Source organism: Poecile atricapillus, chromosome 12, assembly GCF_030490865.1.
Source record: "Poecile atricapillus isolate bPoeAtr1 chromosome 12, bPoeAtr1.hap1, whole genome shotgun sequence".
NCBI lineage: Eukaryota > Metazoa > Chordata > Aves > Passeriformes > Paridae > Poecile > Poecile atricapillus.
In genome coordinates this window covers 2,096,271-2,114,437 of record NC_081260.1, presented here as the reverse complement: position 1 = coordinate 2,114,437, position 18,167 = coordinate 2,096,271, and the positions used below count along the sequence as shown (strand labels likewise).

At 39.2% G+C, this 18,167-nt stretch overlaps 1 protein-coding gene and 1 long non-coding RNA gene across 4 annotated transcripts in view; one reads left to right on the top strand and one right to left on the bottom strand.

Annotated features, from left to right (window-relative positions):
- The window catches only part of LOC131583771 (uncharacterized), a 35,259-nt gene that overhangs the window by 6,484 nt on the left and 10,608 nt on the right, over positions 1–18,167 (top strand). Inside the window, exons 3-4 of one of the 3 annotated variants that reach the window (XR_009278588.1) lie at positions 12,984–13,061; positions 17,930–18,164. The exons of 1 other annotated variant lie outside the window; for it this stretch is intronic. This is a non-coding gene — a long non-coding RNA (uncharacterized LOC131583771). Of the gene's footprint in view, positions 1–12,983; positions 13,062–16,186; positions 16,612–17,929; positions 18,165–18,167 lie in introns of those variants that run through there. One more of the 3 variants, XR_009278590.1, reaches the window with a different exon arrangement.
- CDX4 (caudal type homeobox 4) lies at positions 1,179–9,387 on the bottom strand. Its single transcript, XM_058848205.1, has 3 exons — positions 8,937–9,387; positions 3,822–3,967; positions 1,179–1,447 (listed from the first exon to the last, which is right to left on the bottom strand). The coding sequence occupies exons 1-3, from the start codon at positions 9,385–9,387 to the stop codon at positions 1,241–1,243; spliced, it is 804 nt and encodes a 267-aa protein (XP_058704188.1). The 3' UTR covers positions 1,179–1,240.

Below are 18,167 nucleotides of genomic sequence, written 5' to 3'. Positions count from 1 at the left end.
TTTTCAGGAATATTAAATTTTCCCAATAGAGCTGTTCACTTGTATACTAGCAAAAAGGTCATATTAAGAAATTCCAAAGACTAGTACTACTGAAGAGCTTGGGGATTTTTTTAGTGCTTTGGGTTTTCTTTCTGCTTTTTCCAGACTCATCGCTTGTCTTGAAGATACCATTGCTATCTTCTCACCTGCCAACATGGAACAGTAATTAAAGCAAACCCCACTGTGATCATGTCCTTAATTTGTGCTTTTCCAGGACTGCCCATGAAGTGAACATTTCTTTTGTGGTTGCTCAGTTGCAGATGACAGCTTCAAAATACCCTCTCAGCTACTTTGGGAAAGTTGTTGCCTTCAGCCCCAAAAAAGTGTCAGGGATAAAATCAATGGCCTGAGACTGCTCCTGTTTTGCTTCAGATGTTTAAAGACGTTAAGTAAATTCTTTATTTGCTTTTTGGTGGTTTGTTTGTAGTAACAGTTCTGTTTCCGTTCCATTTTTGCTTGAATTTTTGAGCAATAATATGTGCAGTCCTAGAAGATTGAGGTAATACTTATCTTCCAAATTATCTGGCATTTCCTAATGTGAGAAATTCTTACAGTGGAACAAATCTTGGCAGGTTTGGTATATTCTGCATCTGTAACTATTGCTTGAATACAATTCCATAGAACAGAGATGATCTGTGTTATTTAATTAAATGCAATATGTTGGTTTAGCAACATTATTATGTTCCTTGAGCATTTCAAAGTGTTTTAAATGGTTTTGCTGTTTTCAAAAAGTAGCATTCTTTTCAGTCCATTTAATTGTAAATATTTATTAACATCTACGGTTTCCTCTAATAATATAAATGGAACAAACCAAACACACCCAGATTGTTATATTTTCTGTAATAGTACTCTCTTTTATAATCAGTTCTCTTAGTTTTCTGTGTATATGTGTGATCAGACTAGAACTACCTGTACTGAATCTTCAGCTGTATCATTCTTTGTGTCAGTGTCTGAAGCAAATTACCTGCTAGCAAAGATACCGAGAGATGAATCTTAGCAGCACAAAGTCCCTGAGATTTTTTTCAATAATTAAAATATTTTGGTTATAGGTTCAGATTTCCTGCTTAGAGATCAGCGCTCTGAAGGCAGAGAAATGAAAATGGTCCCTTGAAAAGTTGAGTTTCCAAGGTGAGGGATGGCAATGGTGAAGAAATCCATTCTTGCTTTTTCTTTATTCCTGTTTTGTTTTTTTCCCCTCTGTTCATTCTGAAACCATGACTTGATGAATGTCATTAGGCTGTAATCCATTTATTCTATGTGGTGGTGGGAACAGAGAATTTGACAGTTCATTTGGACTGAGTGAACCAGAGTCACTCTGAGCTGAGCCCCCGCTGCCATCAAACTGTGAGATTTTCTTCTTGATCATTTTTCTCTCTTTTGCTCGGCGATTCTGGAACCAGATTTTCACCTGGGGTGTTATAAACGATACCTGATTAATTCAAAGTGCTGCTCAAATTTTTACAGTAATTATTGCAATGGAAAGGTAGGTAAGTACAAAAACACTATTTAAAAAACCCAAAGCAAGCAAGCAAAAAGCCATGAGGAAAAAAAGCCCCAAAGCCAAAACCAAAAAACCCTCCACAAACCAAAATATTGAATTTGTGCAGTGAAATGTTCTTGCATTATTCTGTATTAATATTTGGCATAATAATCAATGGAAAATAGATTCTTTTTTCCTTGGGCCTGGTGTAAAGTGAACACACTGTTATATTTAGGAACACAAAAATCAGTGCACTCACTGAGACTCAGAGGCCACAGAGTTCATCATTTCAACTTTGCTAGTGTCATAATTTAGGAAGATGCAATTATGGATTAATTGTGAAGATTTCTTTATTATCTGTGTTACAGATTTATTCAAAGCCAAGTAGTGAGGGTTCTTTTTCTTCATTTATGTTGTGATTTTTGTGTGTGCGTATATTCTTATGTATTTAAAAGTTTTGATTTGTTTTATTACTGGAATATATATTTAAATATGTATTTTACAGATACATATATACTGTTATATGTATAAATAGATATATCAGCATTACTTCAGTCAGTCAATTTCCCAGGCTTATTGTGCAGGTGAAGTACTTAACCTGTTTAAAATCCACTTTCAGTATCTCTATTTTCTTTCCGTGTGTGAATGAGGAGGAACTTCTGTTTGTGTTTTCCTTCTTGCTGTGTTCTTAATTCTCAGTATTTGCTAAAGCCTTTAAGGTGTGTTGAATATAATATACCTTAAAAAATCTCAGTGTTTTATATTTGTTTTATTACCTTGCTGGTATTGGCATGAAGAAGCATTTAGCTTTGTCTGTCCTGTGGAAATGCAGATCAATTATGTATTTTGTCTACATTATACTTGAAGGAACTTCACCAGTTAAAGATGGGGTGGCATTAGGAACAGCAGCTCTGTAAAAGGAAACTGCTGATTTTCTGCAGGATCACTGGTGACTCCAGGCATGTCTGTGTTCTAAATCAGCCAGCTTGCAGAACATTAATGTGGAGCTTGCAAATCTCTCATAATTACAGTTCTCTGCAAATTTTCTAGTGCAGCTCTATCCTACTATATGACAAACTTCATCCATGATAAACTTGGTGTTTTCTTGTTCCTGCCTGGGAGCACTCACAGTCTGTGCAGTGCACTCTCTGTACTATTTGGGTCTGGACTGAATATCGCCACACTAAAATATGTTTATAAAATTCCAGTGCTTGATCCTAAAGTACCATTGATTGTCTCTGCATTCCTATGCTTCCAGCCTCCATTGGTCCCTCTATTTCATACTCTTCCACAGACAGAGTGCAGAATCAGAGGAGGTCACTGAAAGTGGAACATTTTAAGAGACCTGAATGTGTATACTTAGAACAAAAGCTTGTAAAATTCTAAAAAGAAATATCTCTTTTTTATATTTGCCTCAGGGCAATAATCTGATTTTCAAATGAGATGACTAATTCAGTATCACCAAATCTGCCCTTCTGCAGCTGTAGCAGAACCACTGCAGTTCTGGAGGCTTGGATCCAGCAGTTATTACATCCACACACTGCAGAGCTGTGCTTGGGAAATGTGCTATCCAACACAGGGATTTTAGGGAATTCTCATCCTGAATTCCTCTAGTGTCTGTATGAACACAGCTAACATAACACAGCTCTGTTCAGGAGCCTGGCTTTATCCAGAGCAGAGATTAAATATGTACTAGATATGAGTGAAGGCAGAGCTGCTCTCCAAGGAAGCGCTTGAACATTCCCTGGATGGATAGTCTTGGCTACACATATGTGTGGCAAAAAGAGATCCTGACTTGAAAATCCAAGGCTGTAAAACCCCCCAGAATATGCTGAAATCTGGCAGAGGAAGAATGTGGCCTGTGGAAATTGTGGCAATATATTTGTAACAAAAAATCCCCATAGATATCTCGTTGGATTGAGTTTTAACTTTCCTGTCTTTCAGCTGAAATATGTCAAATGCTTTGCATTTTTTTGCTAGTTATTATTTGGTGTGAGTTCAAGAAGAAATAAAATTATGAATGTTGTAACTATTGGGACTATAGCTAAGATCCCATTATACTGAAGTATTTAAATTCCAGCTGGCTAGCAAGCTAGAAGGTAAGAAAAACTACTTTTTAAAGTATTATTTAATTCTTAATGTAGAGTTCCATATAACTTCAGTTTGTCAAATGTGCCTGTTAATAACTGTGGGGTTGTGTAGTGGATTCTCTGTGTGTCAAATGCAGAGGCAGGAGGTGGCTGCTGCTGTCCCCTGGCAGTGCCTGGGCACTGTGGGCACACTCGGGGGGTTCCCTCTGTACCTGTCTTTCGGAGAGTCCCAGGTTTGCTGCGAGTTCTGACTTCCTCCTGATTGTAATGTATCTGTTGCAGTGAAATTCCTTCTCTAATTCCAGTCTCTGGTGATCTGTGTAAACAACCCGGTACTTTTCTTTTGTTCTTGTTTTACCTGTTTAGGAAAGAAAGATTATTCATATATTGAGTTGGATTTTCCATAGCAGCTTGCAAACAGGCATTTCACAGACATTAATTAAACTACAGAATATTTGTATGGGATTATTTGCTGTGGTAAACAGAGGATGAACAGAGGTGCAGGGTGAAGTAACAGAGTATTGGTTACCATACGTGTCTTTCCCTCTTTATTTCTCTTTCTCTGTAAACATACATGTAAATGTGAAGTTCTTAAGTGATAAATACCCTGAAGCATCTTAAATTATTTATAGCAGTACCTAATTGGTGCTGGCTATATTAATCTCAAAAGGGTTTGTTTCATTTCAGTGCTCAGTGAAGTATTTCTGCGTCTATGAGAGCATAAATACCCGGGATTTCAAGACTGAGCTTCAGTCACAATTTGTGCAGCTGTACCGTGGCCTAATTCTTTACCTGAGTTTCTAAAGATTGTTTCTCTAGCATGAAGATGTGTCCTACTAGAAATGTTCCTCCTTTCTTGTATGGCCATAGGATAAACTTAGAAATTCAATCATAATTTCATCTACTTTTTCTAAAAGGTCCAGTCTTGCAAGGTGCTGAATGCCTGTAGGATTTCCTGAGAGTACTCTGTGCTGGGCTTCCCTTTCGAGTTGGAGGTACCTGACAAATTGTAAGATGAAGCAATAAAATCTTGTAAAGGGATTTCAGGATCATCCTCTCTCTAAATAAAAGAAATACTCTTAGATATGTTAGATAAATACCGTTAAGAGAAGCATTACTAAATATTTAGAAGGTATCTCTCATTTAATATAATTTTTTAGCAATTCTTCATGTAATAATAATCCAGAGAGATCAGTTTTCAACTTATTTGTTCTCCTTTGCACTTTCAAGAGCCAACTAGATAGTTTTCCTTTTTTCTTCTGATCTTCCCAGGTTTTTTTTGATGTGAGTTTTCTGGGACAAACTGTAGGACAAAGACTCCTTTAAAGTGGTTCCCTAAAATCCATTGAGGTGTTAAGATGAAGCACACGCCACACAAAGGAGCGACAAGGAGATCTTATCAAGAACCCCTTTCACATTCAGAAACACAAGCCAATTGGTTTGGAATTTACAAGCCCTAAACAAATGTCAGACGCTTTCATCTTAGCAGAGGAAAAAGGGACAGAAATAGATGAAGGAATATTTTTTCCTCAGTTCTCTTTAATTTTGGACAGACACCGAGGACAGACTGGGATATTTTTATCTGAAGGTAGACATAGCTGAAGTACGCATAATTAGGATTATTTTCCCAAATCCTTACACTTCAACTTCCAGCACAGAAAATCTTCCTGCCAAATTTGCAGAACCAAATCATCCAACTAAATTTACTTTTCTCTCGCTACAAATCATTGGCTTTGAAATATTTGCCCTCAGTGATAGTTCTAATGCTAACAATAGTATAGCTATTCAGGTTCCTTGTAAACTGAGGGCTTAGAGGGAATCTTTGAAAACAAGTTAAAATTCAACAAGGTTATTCCGGCCTCACTATAATCAGCAAATATAACCATGATTTGAGGGGGTGGAGAAAAGGAGTAGTTTTCCCCATTCCCCTTGGTCATAAAATTCACAGAGTATTTCTTCTGAAGACAATAAAGCTGGGAGAAGGCCTCTTTATTTGCTGTGAAAATCATCACCCTTTCCGGCAATATAACTCCTGAAGAAAAGAGGGAGAAGGAAGAGACAAGAGTGCATATCAAAGCAAAGTGAAGTGTTAAAAGGGTCTGTTGCCTCAATATGACAGATAGGCCTCAAAACCTCAGACAATGTAGGCCAGTGGAAAATAGATGTCACAACTAATTTACAAAGAAAAATAAATTAGCATTAAAGCAGGGGCCTGGCCTTTTTTCCTGCTTTTCTGTTTTACCTTCTGGCCGTGTTTCTGCTGTTCTGTAATCTGAATTACTTGTACATCACTTCTTGTTTAAACAAAGACATGAAATGTGTTGGCTATAGTTAAAAAAAATCCTGTGGCTGAGCTTGTAACATTTGAAAATCATGTTGATCTTTTGTTTAGTGCTGTTGTAGTCCCTTCTCTTTCTGAGAAGGGTCACTCCCAGATCAAGTTTCATATGAAGTTTAAAACCTTCTTCTAGGCCCTTTAGATACCTTTTCAGTAAGTTTTACACTTGGAAGGTTCTCTTGCTCTCAGAAAATATACCTCTTACCTTCTTGGTTACACAGGATTTAGAAAATAATCGGAAGTTCTGCTTCAGCATAACTGAAGTTGGTGACAGATTTTATCACAGATTTTCAGTAAAACCAGGATCAGACTTGAATTCCTGATCAGTCAGGAATTCTTTAGATGTTCTTTTCCTCACTTGGAGGGCCTGACTGGGAAGATCTCTTTACCAAGCCCACTTTCAGTGTTTGGTTTTTAAAAATTTCTTATTGCCTTGTATATTTGCAGTGTCTGTGTGTTTGAAGTCAAACAAGGGTTGGTTCTGCATATGCAGTTACGGTCTTTTAGTCACAGGATGTATCATTTCAAATCACATTTTATCTGTTGAAAGGACAGAGTACTTCTGTCTTTGTGATCTCGTTTCATCCTGAAGATTGACTTGATCAGGTAAATTTTCATTTCACTTTACCTGCAGCTGAATTTTTTTTGTTATCAAATGCTAAATAAGAATATTGAATCAGAATATAGTGTATTTAACAGAGTCTAAACAGAGAGGAGACAATTCCCACTGACATCCCCTCACTCAAAAGAATTCCCACTGTCTTTAGGACAGTATTTCAGGAGGCTCCCTCATCAGATGTGTTGTGGTTTCTGTTACTCCGTCCTGCTCATGTACACTGATGTGTGTCCACACTGGTGGAGTTAAGGACATAAACATTTATGCATAGAAAAGTCTTTGTAGAGTTTAGGGCTGTAATTCTGGCATTTTAAGGCAACAAACTTTATTAAGCAGTGATAAAATTGAAGGAGAGGAACCAGTAGCTACTTTGATAACCCAAATAATATTATGGCAGTAAGGAAAAACAGCAAGTGTGTTTCAAAGAGGGGTTATAATGGCATCAAATCAATTTTCTTCTAGAGAAAACATTGATAAGGTGGTACAAAGCAGTTACATGCATAATTTTATCATTTTAATGTATTTGAATTTTCTTCCATTTATCACAATTTTTTTCTGTGCCAGGATTAAAATATTAAATTAAATTTAAATGAAAATCAATTTTTTTTAAAAAAAAAAACACCAATGAAAAGCCAAATCTCTTTGGTACTTTTCTTGTTTTGCACAATTACCACATTTGTGCTTTACTCTCACATTCCCTTTTTTTAAGGTGGGTTGATGCCTTGAGCTCACTTCTGTGAAGTCTTGGCTGTTTTTAACACTTCAAAGGATTGGGTTCTAGGAATGCACAGCCTCAGGACATGCAGCTATTGATGGGCTCTGTTCCACCTGTCCCGAATGGTTCATAAAGTATTGCAGAATGTCTGTAAATCCTGTGTAAGCACTTTTCAGACTAGAGATGAATTTAGGCCCCAAACTGTCTCTGAATTGCAGATCTATTTTATCAATTTGGATAAGCGCATGAAAAACCTTTCAGGGTCTTCCAAGACTGTTCAGTAAGTATAAAGCAAGGATTTAGATTTTCAAGTGTGTTAGACTTTAACAATGTTATTCTTCAAGAATGCCAGACATTGAAAATTCAGTTCTAACATGACACAGTCAGGGCTGCCTCATTGACATTCAGTAGTCTCAGCTGAATTTGATCTACACTCAAGTCTTGCATCACTTCTCCACCTGGCAATCCCCAATGATGTTAATGAAGTTACTGGGATTTCCATGAGTATACAGAAGGGGGGAAAGCAGACTCAATCTGCCTGACTTTGAAGGCCTTTGTGGAGGCTCCAAGTGGCAGGAGAGCATTGTGATATCCTCATGTTCACCAGGCATTTTATATTTAGTAACAGAGGCAAAACAATGTGTGCCCGCTTTATAATTAAGAAACAATTACCAGGCTAATTTTGCTCCTGAGTAATAACCATTTGAAGGAGCATTCTGTCTGAAGCAGCAGTGCAGATTTTCTGTGTCTTCTAAGATTACCCCAATTGTAATAGCTCTGCTTTCTTTCCAGCATTTCTTTGATGCTCCCTAACACACACTTACTACTTTTAACCTTAACAACAGATTTAGCAAACCTCGCTACACCCAGTTTCCACCTTGGGAATATACATGGAAAGGTTCATCTGGCAGGCAGCTTGTGGCAAGAACAGGCACATCAGTGAGTGGCACTTGCAGGAAAGAGATTTTTAATTCTGTGGTTGTGGAAGCTGAAAAATTCTGTCATGTAAGGAAAGTAAAACTGATGTGAAATTAAATGAAAAGGAAGCTTAACCAAGGAATTAGGTGATCTTGCAAACAAAATAGTCTATGCTGATTGAGTCAGATTGCTTCTCTAGGAGTATTTGTGCTTACCTAATAAATCTGGGTAGAAAAATATGAGACACAGGAAAATTGCAGAAAATTACATAATCACTGCAGTTATATCAGAGCACATCGTTTTCTTTATAATTATTGAGAAGTCTGTAAGGTTTAAAAAGATCAACCTCATTCTATGTTGACATCTCCCCTGCAGCACAAAATAACAGTGTAGTATTTCTGTCTGTAACTGTTAAATGCTGCTGCATTGCTCATAACACTTTGATGATTATCATATTTATCACACAAAATGCTTTACAGAATGTTCCAACAGGGAATCCTGGAGCTGAGCTCCAGCCATGTCTGACCACATCAGCCATTCCACTACAGCAACCACATAAAGCCTTTATGGGAGAAAGTGAAACTCGCACAAATTTAGTTAAAACTGCATTAAACAGCAGTAGGTTAAATAAATGTCATAAATGACCCACCAACCTATGTGCTTCAAGTAAAGTTAATTATTTCTACGCTCAGTGATAGCAGAAGATGCTTTCTGAGGTTGGAAGTTGAATTTGCACTCACCAGCAGCGTTGGTTTGCACCGTTTTCCTCATCCACTCATAAGAGCTGTGCCTTTGGCTGTTGGGAGAGATTTGCTGGGCATTAATTGTATCTACAGGCGGTAACCCCGCAGCAGCAGCAGCAGCAGCAGCAGCAGCAGTGGGGTGCAGGGAGCTGTAATCAGCAGAGCTGTAGGAGCCCTGCCCGGGGGACGAGCCATTGATGTGGGCAGCGGGCACGGCGCTGGAAGGGCCTGGGCCGTAGGCGCTCCAGTCCTCGCGCTGGGGGCCGTAGTGGGAGCCCCAGGCCGGTGCTGGCTGCCCGTGGGTGTCCAGGGCTGGCACAGGGTGGTATCCCATGTAGTCAGAGTAGGCTGGAGCAGACACGAAGTTCTGCACGGGCAGGTTGTTGCTGGCCCTGGCAGATCCTGGGTACATGCTGGGCTCCTTCTCCAAGAGCGAGCTCACGTACATGACTGTCCCGGACTGTAAACGCGGCGTCACAACATCTTGTTCCTCAATGTCTTCTTTTACTGCCCAAAAATATTTGTGTTGGGTTTTCTCTAATAATGCCACTCTGCTTGGAATCTCCTACTTCATCCTCTTTTATTATCAACTGTGTTACCAGGTGCTGGTGGTAATGGTTTACCAAGATCTTGTCTGACGTCAGCCCAACTGCCTGCCTCATAATTACATTTACATTCAAATGAAGGGCTGACCAACCCCACCTTGCTGCTGGTTCTGGTGCTTTCTCTTTCAGAGAACTTTTATCTATCCTATTATCCTGCCCTGATATTCCACAGCAATCCCAGTCCTGTAAGATGATGCAACAGTTGCTTGGATTTGTAACTTAAATAGTTAAGTAAATAGACCTTTCTAAAATAAATTAGAATGGTAACTGTAGTAGCAATGTTTAACATTCTTCTTGTCTGAAACCTTTATTTTGTCAGGTATTATCAATCAACAAATAAATCTGTTACTCTCTTAATTTCTCATATAATTAAAGCAATCTCCTTTTTACTCTTTAATGGATACAGTTAATTTGAATAATTTTAATTCAATAACTTCAAAACATGGAGCATCTTGTTAACAGCATGTCTTGAGTATAACTGTTTCAAAAATGTTCCTCTCATTGTTTATGTTTGTAAGAGGTTTTCCAGAGTGAGAGAGTTTAAAGCTCTGACTGTAAGACACGTGTTCACACTCTCCCCATACAGAGTGATTTAAGAGATCCCTTCATCTGGTGGCTGTTGCAAACTGATAAATTTTAAAAAGGAGACAATAAATCTTCCTAACAAAGATGGTGCCAGAAGTACAAAGAAAATGACTGTAAAAAGTAGTGAAAAAAGTCTTTGATAAGGCCCAGGAATATTGTTGGCTTCTGTTTCAAGCCAACCTTTATCTGCCTTGAAGGTTCCTTCCTCTGAGGCTGTTGGCTGTAGTCTGCTCTCCTTGGCAGCTTGGGCCAGGAAAATCAGCAGGGAGAGACATCTGGGTTGTTAAGTTTGTGGATCAGAAGTGCCCTGATGCTGCTCTGTGACACACGGGTGCTCCCTGGGTCAGTGTTCTTCGTGTCCCTCTGAGAAAAATGATTCTGAAAGTGGCTTTATATCCTGTTACTAACAGCTTGTTATTAACAGGAGAACTAAACCACACCCTAGGACTTTAGATTTGCCTCTCTGGGTTGTGTAGCTGCAATTTGTGGAGTGAATTCGCTGTATTTTTATTTTGGAGGGGTTTCTTTGCAATGAGCTATTTGTAAGGACTATGCTTGCAAAAGAGGTGCAAATTACAATGAGTTGTTTCCCTTTTCAGAGGTGTGGGTTTTCATTCAGTATCCTTTGTATTTTGACACTGCTCTGTATTCACACATCCCTTCTAATTCCAGCACTAAAGGATTCTAACTGTGTACTTACAGACAGGAAAGATTTTACTCTTCTCTTTAGGACTGGGCTTTTCTTTCAGAAAGAATTTGTACTGAAAAGTGTAGCAAAATCTTTGTAATTAATTTTGGTATATTTACAGAATTCTGCTTTAAGCATTGGGATTCTCAGAATGTTGAGGCAAGTTGCATGGGATAGGGCATGGAAAAAAATAACATCTTCTGTAATTGGTGTACCCTTATAAAAATAGACATTAAAAATAAATGGAAAGAGATTCTTATTCCCATTATCTTGAAAGACATGGAATTGTAACACAGTTTTTGAGATCCAGGAGACTTTTTAGTACTGAATGTCATCCGAATTAAAGAATATGTGTTTCCTACATCCTTGGAATATTTATCCTGTTTGTGAGCATTATCCCCCAGTTAAATTCCCCAGTATTGCCAAGGGTTGTGCAGGGCTGTCAGTCACAGGCAGAGCCATAGGAGGGGAAGGTTTGGGCTCCATTGACTGAATCTGCATCCACTGATAGCGTCTCCATGAACATTGGCTGCTCAGAGATTTCAGCTCAGCCTTGTTGCTTGATTTCCCCCAAACACACCATTTTCACATCCCTATGAATGGTGTAATGTCATATTCTGCAGTAGATGATGGGAACATTTTTAATCCCCGGGGTTCCTCTTGCTTTATGGGATGTCTCTGCACATACCATCACAATTTCAGTATCACTTAATCCTATTTTTTGTATCTCAAAGCATTATCCTTTTTTCTCTGTTCTTCTTTTATCTTTTGTTTATGCTCCTCCTTTCCCTTTCTTGTTTTGCCTGTTCCATTATCTGAATTTTCTTCAGATCTATTTCGATTCTTTCCAGAACATAATTAGATCAAGATACTCCGATGGCAATTTGCTACACTGATTTGATATCAGCTAACAATAGTAAGCTTTGAATAAGGCATTTTGTTTAAAAAGATTTACATAGCAGGATAAGATTCCTCGGGAGGACTGCAGATTTTTAACACCAAAGTGAGAATAAGATAACTGAAATGGCAATGTTCAAATGATCTGCACCCTGGGTCTGATATCTTCTATTTTATGTTACAGAACAGGGTGGAAATATTAAAAAGGAGCTGTACCTTTGCACGTTGTCTTGTAGCTTAAGGCTACCAAAATTTTGGGGCATCTCTGTTTTCTGAGAGTTAATTGACTGTTAATCCGAGTCTGCCTTTCCAAGGATCATTTCTTGGCCATGCTCAGCTCCTTCCTGCTCAGGCCCAGCATGACAGCAGCTTCAGAGCCAGAGAACCACTGAACCTTCAGTGCAGTAACTTAGGCTGCAGTTCCATGGGCAATTCTGGTGGGCATGGCTTTCAGGGAATACGAAAGAGAAGGGAAAAACAACTGGAATTGCCTTGGACTGTGTGGGGGATGGCAGTGGGTGGAGTAAGGGTTTGGTGTGCTCCTGTGTAAAGTGCTGGTGGAACATGCGTGGGCCCTCTTTGGACTCTCTGGGGTGGTGGGGAAGTGAAAACAGTTCTGAAACAATGAGCTGGACATCCAGAAATCTCAGCTGTGTGGAGATAGTTTGTATTTGCACCATTTTCTGTGGTGAATAAAGGCAGAACAGGGCAGATCTGTGTGGCACCAGCAGCAGCAGTGATGTGCTCCTTGGCAGAATTCGGAGAGATGGATTGCCAGAACTGAACTCCAAGGTTGTTTTCATTCTTCACCTGTTCAAACGCCAGGTGTAATTTATCTACTAAACCAGCGGCCATGGGAGTTGTCTCAGTGGTTGTTAAAGTTTTATGTGTGTTAAATCAAATGTACTTTGAGATTTTTGGGGAAGAAAATCTTCCAGTTTTCTAACAAGCGGTTGATGAAAAACTATCAATAATATCAAGTGTGGTGCTCACCATTGGAACTCGAAGGGGTTTGTTTGTACAGGCAGTGGAGATGGTGCACTATTGTATGTGAGCTGTTCTAGAGAGCAATTCCACCCCAGTAATAATAATATAATCACAAACGTGCAATTAAGTGTTTTAATGACAGCTATTAAAACTGCAATTTCAGGGCTACTGGTACTTTAAAACTTGCCTGTAGAACGATAACTTACATTAAAGGTGTTTACAACTCTGATAGTTTTTATTAGGAACCCTTACTCATAGAATTACTCTTCCTTTTATATGGAGATAAGAAGACAATAATCTGCCCGTCTTTGAAGCGTGAAGATGATGTGAAATCTCTTGTTTTGGAGAATCAAAAAGCAGGTGAGCTGAATGTGCCCCTTTGTGGCTCAGGTGATAGGAACAGAGATGTTTGTTTTCTTGCATCCAGATGACCACTCCAGTAACACTGCAGGCTTAGGAATGCTCCTTGCCCATACTTTTAGAGCTGCATGCTTGGAATTTCATGCTCAGGACTTTGTTAAGGAACTCTGTGTTGCTGATTGTTCTTATGTGTTTATTTTTTGGAGGTATTACTGACCCTATATTCAAGCTGGGTTTGCATGCACATTCATTCTTCCTAAAATTCATAGGCAACAGTAGGAATACTGAGGAAAGGTCAGTCATGACAAGGTTTGCTGGCAGCTGAGGGCAGTTCTGTTGGGAAAAACCCAGCTAGTGATGAAGGAAGGCAGATGGGTTTAAAATCTTAAAACACAACTAAAGAGGTGGCTTTTGCTTTTTCTGAAGCTTTGACAAACACAAAGCTTCTGAAAAATTTATTTGCCCTTTTTCATTGGGCTTTTTAAATATACAGAATCCTACTTAGGTCTCATTTTGAGGGCTTGAAATGCAAGCATGTGCACATGGCAGATGTGGCAGAGCCCAGAGAGCTGAATGAGCAGTGCTGACTGAGCTGTTCTCACTTTCTCAACTGAATCTTTTGGGGAAAAAGAAGAAGGGTTATAGCACAATTTCAGTTCTGCCCTGTGTCTCTGATCCCTGCTGGGGATTTGTTTTCCATAAGAGAGCAACAGAAGAAATAAAGGTGCCAGCTGTCTGTGAAGCCTTCCTCAGTAGTATTTGGTTTAATTTCATGCTCTGAAGTTTTGGTTGTTAACAAATCCTTTTGAAAAATGATGAAAAGTGGCTGGTAGAGAGCTGATTGTATTTACCCTTCTGTCTACCTCACTTCTCTGTCTCTAACTGCTGCTAACAGCTTATCATTAATTTCTGAATGTTGAAATGTGTTTTATTAATATATTTTATGGATAAACTGCATCAGTTTTGCCAGGAAAAAATGGTCTGAAGCTAAAGGAGGCTCTTAATATTCTGAAATCAAAATAATTTAACTTCTGTTTCAAAATCAATACTGACAGAGATAAGATCACTCCTTATTGCTCCACAAGCAGCTTGAATTCAGTAGGACATACAGAGCCTGTGTGTGAACCCCAGGGTAAATCAATTCTTTAGCAGAACCATGAAAATGACCAGCAAATCCTCATTTTGCCATTGATTTGGTTCCTTCCCGAGCAGTTCAGAGCTCCTGGGTACTGATCTGATCCCTCCTGCCCAGGTGTGGCTGGGTGGGCTGTTGGGTGCTCCCTGTGAATCCTTTAGGCATTATTTGGTGGGAGGTTTCTTGCAGGAGGTAACAAAGGAATCAATTTTTTTTTCTGCTGCTGGCAGCCTGGCATTTCTGCCCCACACATTTAACTCTGGGATTATTGTCCGTATCAAATTTCTCCTGCCTTAGAGGGACTCTCTTGTGGCTTAGATGACCAAAAGCATCCAGGTGTATCTTAATTAATCCTCTCCATTTACTGTGAGACATTTAAGAACAGGCTTATTTTTCAGAGAATTGAAAGAATCTGTGCTCTTTAGGTATGAAAACAGCTGGCAAACATTTTCATCCTGAAACCCGTGCCTATTTCTTTACCTGCCGAGTTTTGCACAGTATTGTGTCCAACTAACATTTTCCATCTGAAATGTGACTGTGAGTCATTTTCAGGGATGTGTCATTTCAGTGCCCCTGGACTGCCCCAGCAAACCAAACAAGGAAGCTAAAGCAGAAATCTGCTTTTTAATTTTTATGGTAAAATCCACAATTAATATATTTTTGAATCTTCTCCTTGGGGAGAAGGTGACAAATACTTGATGTTCTCTCATCTGTCCCTTAATGATTGCATAACCCCTAAGCAAGGACTGAAGATTTTGTTTTAGAAATATCATTTTGAATTGTATATTTTGCTTAGTTTCAAGAAGATTTGGTAGAAGGTCCTTGATTGTTTACTTGATTTTTTGGTACCATCTAGATCACAATTCTAGCTGGGAAACAGAGTTTAAAGTTTAGTAAATTCCTCTGAAAATTGGATATTCCTTGATAGTTCTTTTAATCACAATTAGGATTAAGGGCTTAGATATTCCTGTGATGTAGCCTAAGGTATGCTTTTCTTCTTCAAGGCACTTCCCTAACAACCAATCAATCTTCACAGTACTCTGCTTTAGTGTCCTGAGTTTTCAGATGTGATAAAAGTGATGAGTTATTTGATACACCCAAAGTCGGGAAGAAAGTGAGTATTAGCCTGAGGATGGCACCAGCAGTTCATAACCCACAGTGCTGCACCCAAATAATTTCAGCTGATTTGTCTGCAGTTTTCTGTCTCTTATTTTTATTTGGACAGAGTACAGCAAGTTAACAGCACAGCACAAGCTTCTTAGAGAAAAATCACTTCCTTTGGGGTTTGGTGGGCAACTGTTTAAAGGATTAGAGCCCATTGGAAATACTTAACCAGAGAGATTGCTGGGAATTCTTACCAAAAAATCGAACTACTTTAAACAGACACTGGCATAACTAGAAGGTTAATAATCTCTAAGCTATTGCCCTGGTTTATAGATACTGCTTTTGGAGCAATAAATTTTAACCTTTGAACATGTGCTTCTGCAAATAAAATCCAGCCTTATTTTGTGTACTTAACAACTTCTGATTGGAAACACATAGCAACCTATAGCAAGCATGCTTTCAGCAAACTGGAGCAGAAATGAAGCAGATCTTCAAAGTGGTCACTTATCTTCCCCAATAACTCTTCTACATGTAAACAAGATAAACCAGGTCGCTCTGCCAGATCCCACTCTCTTTGAATGATGTTTAAATAATTTTAAAGAGAAAGAAGTTGTGTTCAGGCGCATTTCTTAAAGTTCTTCCTTGAAGTACTTTTTTCCTTTTAGAAATGTTAATGCAGAACTGAGCTGTGTCATGAAAATGTGACTAAAATAAATAGCTGTGTACTTTATTCTGCAGAACCCTGGGGCCAGGCTTCTGATCACTTAGCTAGAGCTGGGTCTCAATTTATTGTATATCAGTGCAAAAGACAAAGTTTCCCTCTGTATTCTTACCTTTTGAAAGTCTAAATCTGGATTTTTTAATTGTTTTTTTTTTTTTTTCCTAGTCTGCAAGCACAATCCCATTTAATTGGTCGATGTGGGGATGCTTTTCCTGTTGAAGCTTTTCCAGTTTCTGTTAAGTGAAATATCTGTGCATATGCGAATAAAATCTCTAACATTTCCCTCTGCCAGCACAGTGGCTGTGCTGTGTATTTCCAGTGGATTCCTCTTTTGGGTAGATCCGATGGCTCTTTATTGGGAGAGCAGTTTGGTTGCAATGCTCATTGATGAGGATGGGAAATCCCTTTTGTTCCTCTTTTCCTACCATGTGGAGATCAATTGGAGACTTTCTGTTGCTGAACTTTGAGTTGCAGCTCCTTCCTCTCCCCTCTGCTAGCCGTGCTGTTGGCAGCAAACAGAGCACCACTGGGACAGGAATGAGTGGGAATTTTATAATGCACCTTCCCCATTTCATCAAACTCTACCTTTATTTAGCACCGTCCTTCTTGCAAACAAAATGATAAATCAAATTACTCAGGAGTGAAAGCTGCCATCTCCCTGAACCATACTGCTCTTCCCAAGCTCCTCTAATTTCTCTGAACTCTTTTACCACCACTTTTAAATTTGATATTAGAATTTAAGAACAGACTAACCATGAAAATCTGCAGGTTCACTTGCTGCAGTAGCTGATACACGTTGCAAAATGGTTATGAAAAAAGGCATTTATTTTAATGTTCTTTATATACAATGTCATTTCACATCACCAACATTTTGATACTCTAATAGTACTATTTGTTATAATTAAAGAACAAACCCAAGAATGTAGTGCCTAAATGACTTAATGTTCCTAAGTCTTTTTTGCAACAATGACAGTGAGATTTCAGGGAATACCTTGATGGAGATTACTGAGGATAGACATCCTAAATTTCTAAACTGCTTTGGACAATGAGACTATAAATTCCCAAATCGCTCACGTGCTCTTAACATTTTCCTTTTGCAGACAAAAGTTTTGCACATGCAATTGGGAATCATATTGGGGAAATAAGTATCCAGATGATTTTTAAGTACTGATTATCTAGCAAATTCTGCTTAGTATGGAAGGGATCAGCCCTTCAGGAATTGAGACCCACTTCAAAAATGCTGAGAGCTTTATTTTAAGTGAAGTATTTTGTTTGCTTTTTCTTCTATTAATTTGGTTTCTCAAATTTTAGTAGTGTCACAATAACTCATGAAACTGTACCAGATTTAAAACTGGTTGAATGCAATTATTGCATCTTTATCCATGGTCACTGCTGTCTCAGGAAATGCAGCCATTTTTCCAAACATGCTTTTAAAAGGATTTCTGCCTCGCTTTGCTCTTTCTTTTGGGATCCAAAATGAATCTGACATGAATTTTCTTTGTCCAAATATGAACTTGGGCCAAGATTCACAATTCCAAAATGCTTTCAAAACATTTATAGCAAGATCAGAGAGTGCCTGCATATGGAGCATTGGAAATCATACCTGTCAAACCCCCAAAAACTCCAAAAAGCTCATCCCTGACCTTTGCCCTTAACGTGTAGTGAGTGCAACCACCCGGCTCCAGGCTTTCCATCAAGTGGCTCAAAACACATCAGCCAGGTTTGCATTTCTCAAGATGCGTGTGTAAGTCCACAAGTGGGATCAGTACATGGAACCTGTGTGGAGATCAAAGGAGCAGGAATATTCTCTTTCCCTGGGGGCGAGGGACACTTGGGCACAGCTGCCTCAGCAGTGTGGGATCGATTACCTGGGGCAAGTTTTGTGCTTTTTTTTTTGTGTGTCTGCAGTGGAACAAGTGGCTGTGGCCGTTCCCTCCCCGTGCCAGGCTGCTCCCAGGCCGGAGGGCTCCTCGCCTCGTGGCACAGGCATCCTCTCGCCGAGGGACTCCTGCAGTTCCATGGCCCTTGGCAGCTCGTGCTGTGCTGCACACCTGGCAGGTGGCTCTTGGTTTAGTGTCCTTGAAGCTGTGTCACGCTGGGGACCCCCCCTGGGTCCTGTAGTGCTCCGGTAGCGGTCCGTGGCTCT